Here is a 4,057-nt window from a genome sequence, read left to right on the forward strand (position 1 = left end):
TTAAGATGCAGCTCAGGCACCCCCCGCATGGAGCCTTTTCTGGTCCCTTCGACTGCTAGTGTTCTCTTGACCTTGCAGATGTTGTGTTTGTTCTCTTCATATTTCTGAGATCTCAGTCTCCTGTTTGAATGCAAGTTCATTTTTTTGTTTTGTTTTTTAAACCTCACCAATACTGTGTATTGACTCTAAGACAGAAGAGGGTTAAGGGCCAGGCAAGTGACTTGCCCAGGGTCACACATTTGAACCTAGGACCTCCCATCTCTAGGCCTGGCTCTCAATCCATTGAGCTACCCAGCTGCCCCCAGATGTAGTTTCATTCCTTGTACTTCTATCTCCAGAGCCAAATGCTGGTTGACTGGCTTCTTGGGGGCAGACAACGCTTTGGGGCGATTTCCTCTAGGAGGGAGCAGCTGAATAGGCTGGATTTGTAAGAATTGGCAAGCTGTTTCCAGAGTACAGGTAGAGCCAGTTTGAAGGGAAAGAAGAAGGCCGAGAAGGCTTTTTGGCTTTCTCAATGGCTTCACAGACCGGCTTCTTTTCTAGAAGGGCTCCCAGGAGGGACTTGGAAAAGAACAGGGTCAGAACCTTTTCCAGAAACGCATTCACGGCATAAAAAGAAACCAAAAATGGCCGTATGTGATAGAAGTCAGTTGGGCTTGCACCCTTGATGTCGATGAAAGCCAGAGATGTCTCTCTTCAAGTATGAAGGTCTCTGTCTGGGTCCCTCCAAGCGTTTAAGAGGACCTGATCTGAGGCAAGGAGCAGAATGGCGTGAAACTGGGTTAGTAGCAGGTTGGACTGATGGAAAAGGTTCGAACTAAGGTTCAAAGCCCACCTCTGGCTTTTACCAAGCCTGTGCCTGTAGGCGAGCCCCTGGGATGGGAGCTGGACGGAACCGTGGGTGTCCCCCTAAGTATCATCGCTGGCCTGACTTAGTGACCTCGGGGAAGTCACTGCTGGCAAAGTTGTGTGTGCGAGGCATCCCGATGATGCCCGTCACCACCCTTCAGGAGGAGGCAGGGCTGTGCCAGCTCCAGGAGCAAAGCCCCAGCGGGATACGCACCCCACGTTCCCCCTGGCCCTCAATACCCACACAAAGTCCAAACCTTCCCTGCCCGATTTCCTGCCCTTCCTCACCTCCTCCTTCCAAATCTGCTTATGCCTCGCTGGCAAAGTGCTTACAGAAATTTAGCCCCCAGAGCTCGGCCCCTTTCTCCCCACCTCCAGATTTGTAATCCCGTTTTCTTTCCTCCTTCTAGGCTCCTCGGCCTTCTTTAGTCCAAAGAGCGGTCTCTCCCCCTAGGGGGGCGGCTGTGGTGGTGTCCTAGAGAGGTTTAAAAGAGACAAAAGTCATCTTGGGTACTTGAACAATGTTTATTTGGCTTGCCAGAAAGGTTAAAAGGTTTAGAAGGTCTTTGTGCTGAGTGAGAGGAGCCAAAAGACACGGGTTTGAATCTCTCCAGGCTGGCTTCTTGTCTTCTGAAACATGAAGCTACATGAAGAAATGGGGGGTTGGCAAGGACCTCGGTCACCATCTGTCCCAGGCCCTCATTTCTCAGGAGCTCCTAGACATCCGACAAGCTAGGAAGGGGCAGAACTGAGTTAGGGAACTCGGGTTTTCCGACTCGGTGGTGTTCTTTCGATTAGGCCGGAGCAGAAGGAAGCCAGGCTAAATCATGGAGCTGTTCCTTAGGGGGAAGCAGGCAGCTATCTGGTGATGGAGGGTAGGGAGAGAGGGAAGGAACCGGCCAGGGAAAGCGAGAAAGAACTGGGATTTAGTGAGGAGACCTGCGAGTGTAGCCTGAGGGGGCCGGGAAAGACGGACACATCTGTGCAACGATCACCCCCAGCCCTTCCTTTCCTCCCTCGGCCCTGGGCTCCCAGGAGGACTCTGTTAACCTCCATAGGAGGGAAATCTGGTTTCATTCTGACTGGCTCACATCCCCTTTTTTAGACCAGGAATGAGTCACCCGCTTTGGCTCAGGAGGACGCAATTGCTTTTTTCGGTGGGGACAGCACTCTAGTCCCTGGTTGGGGCACAGGAGTAAGGCAAGGCAGGGCTGGAGAATGTCCCCCCGGCCTTCATGGGGCCACATTGGGGGGATGTGGATGGAGAGAGGAAGCCCAGGCTCTGAAGTCACTGGGGTCCATTCAGCGAGAGCTAGGGAGAGGCAGAAAGGACGCCGGGGTTTTAACCGTAGGATCGAGGAATTACTGAATCCCCTCAAAGACAGACACACACCTACCCGTAATCTAGAACAGTGTGTGTGTGTGGGGGGGGGACAGCCTCAGCTAGGGCTCCCTGAACCCCGACTTGCAAACCCCACAAAAAGTGAAGATGCTAATGGAACAGGCCCCAGATTGAGGTCCTGCTCTCTCCTTGGTGTGCAAGGATTAAGTGTACACTCCACCGGACGGTGGGGGATGCAGGGCGAGCTGCTGCGGGGAGTATCTGGGAGCCCAGCTATCTGGGACAGGCATTCCGGGCACCAGGCTGGGGAGGCCCTTTTCCAACATGACCCGACCCCTTCTGGTGGCCCAAGAGCCAGCGACGAAATAGCCCCCTTAGTTCCAGCTGGGCTGGACCTGGGATGGAGGTTAGCTAAGCCACTCCATGGATCCAGGAGCTGCCCCTAGAGGGCAGGGGGCTGGGGAAGAGAAGGCAGCCGCTGGGCTGGTCCATCTGGCCAACAGGCCCTGTGCCCAGCCTGTCTGCACTCCTCCTGCCGACTAAGAAGCAATTGCTTGCACATGTTGGGCCTGAGATGTCATTCCAGGGCTGTCTAGAAAGAAAAAGAAATTCAAGAAGGGGAGGGAGGGAGGGAGTCCATTGGCTGATTGCTGGCAGAACCTAGAAGCCAGCTCATAGGCTTGTGGAGCAAGGAGCAGCTCCCTTTGGGGATGCCCGGACTTGAGGAAGCCCAAACCGTCTTTATTCCGCAGGGTTCCAAGCCCAAGCTCCAGGCCGCTTGTTCTTCCATTCAAGAGATCCGGAGATGCACCCGCCTGGAAATGCCTGACAACCTCAACACCTTCGTCCTGAAGGTAGCCTCCTCCTCCTCCTCCTCCTTCTCCTCCTCCTCCTCCTCCTCCTCCTCCTCTTGCCCCCTCCCCACCCTCCCTCCTGAGCTGCTGCCCCGGAGGTGACACCCTCTCTGCTCCTCATGGCCAGGTGAATAATGCCACCGACATCATCTTCGAGACTGGGGATGAGCAGCAGCTGAATTCTTGGACCACAGAGATAAGAGAATGCATGAACCGAGGGTAAGGCCGGGGACTCTCTCTTCTCCCGAGACGGGGGGGAGGCCAGTGGCCAGTAGGGCCCTTCCCCTCCTCCTGTGGGCCCAAACCAAGCTACCTGAGGCCTTTGATGTGTGGTGAGGCGGCCCCCCAGCTCCATCTGGATCTAGCTTGACTGATGGGAGATCTCCTGTCTTTCTAAATCATTCCTTAAATCCAGGAGAGCCACCTTCAGTCTCTGCAATTGCTTCTGAGAGGCTACACTTTGCAAAGGGGGGGGGGAGGGATTGGGTCATTCTGGTTCTCATCCCCGGCTGTTCCTTCAAAATGGGGCTGAAGAAGGCAACAGGCTTCTGGGGGAGCGGGGGTGAGAGGGGACATGCTACAGCTTCCACCCTGGCCAGGTGGATCTGGGAGTCCTATGAAGGACCAGGGAGGTGAGGAGAGTGTGGGGAATACCAGGCCCTAGGAAAGCTTCCCTGGGCCTCCAATGAGGAAGCCACCCTGGAGGTGGCAGCCTCTGGGCATGAACCAGCGCTTCCAGCCAGAGGGGAGAGCTGCCCCAGGCTTAACTCACACTTTGTCCTCCTATCCAGCAGGTCAGAAGGAGCTGGCCTAGAATCCCAGGCACCTTCCCTTCTGGACCCAGGTTTATCCAACTCTCCCACCGGGAGTACCGACTCCCTTAACCAAGGTAAGGACCCCAGACAGACGGCCTCCCCCTTGCCCATGCCTGAGGAGGAGAGTCTGCCCTAACTACCTACTCTACAGCTCTTTCTTTGCTTGGTTCCCACCCTCCCCCTCCTTCTCCTCCTCC

The 4,057-nt window shown here is 55.3% G+C and overlaps 1 protein-coding gene across 1 annotated transcript; it reads left to right on the plus strand.

Moving 5' to 3' along the window:
• Positions 1–2,624: 2,624 nt before the first annotated feature.
• On the plus strand, positions 2,625–4,012 carry LOC123255405 (SH2B adapter protein 3-like; the record flags this gene model as incomplete). Its single annotated transcript, XM_044684209.1, is given in 4 exon segments — positions 2,625–2,858; positions 2,860–3,045; positions 3,173–3,264; positions 3,837–4,012. Coding segments are annotated over 4 exon segments (672 nt in total), but the record flags the coding sequence as incomplete, so codon positions are not given.
• Positions 4,013–4,057: the final 45 nt, after the last annotated feature.

Source organism: Gracilinanus agilis, unplaced genomic scaffold, assembly GCF_016433145.1.
Source record: "Gracilinanus agilis isolate LMUSP501 unplaced genomic scaffold, AgileGrace unplaced_scaffold45844, whole genome shotgun sequence".
NCBI lineage: Eukaryota > Metazoa > Chordata > Mammalia > Didelphimorphia > Didelphidae > Gracilinanus > Gracilinanus agilis.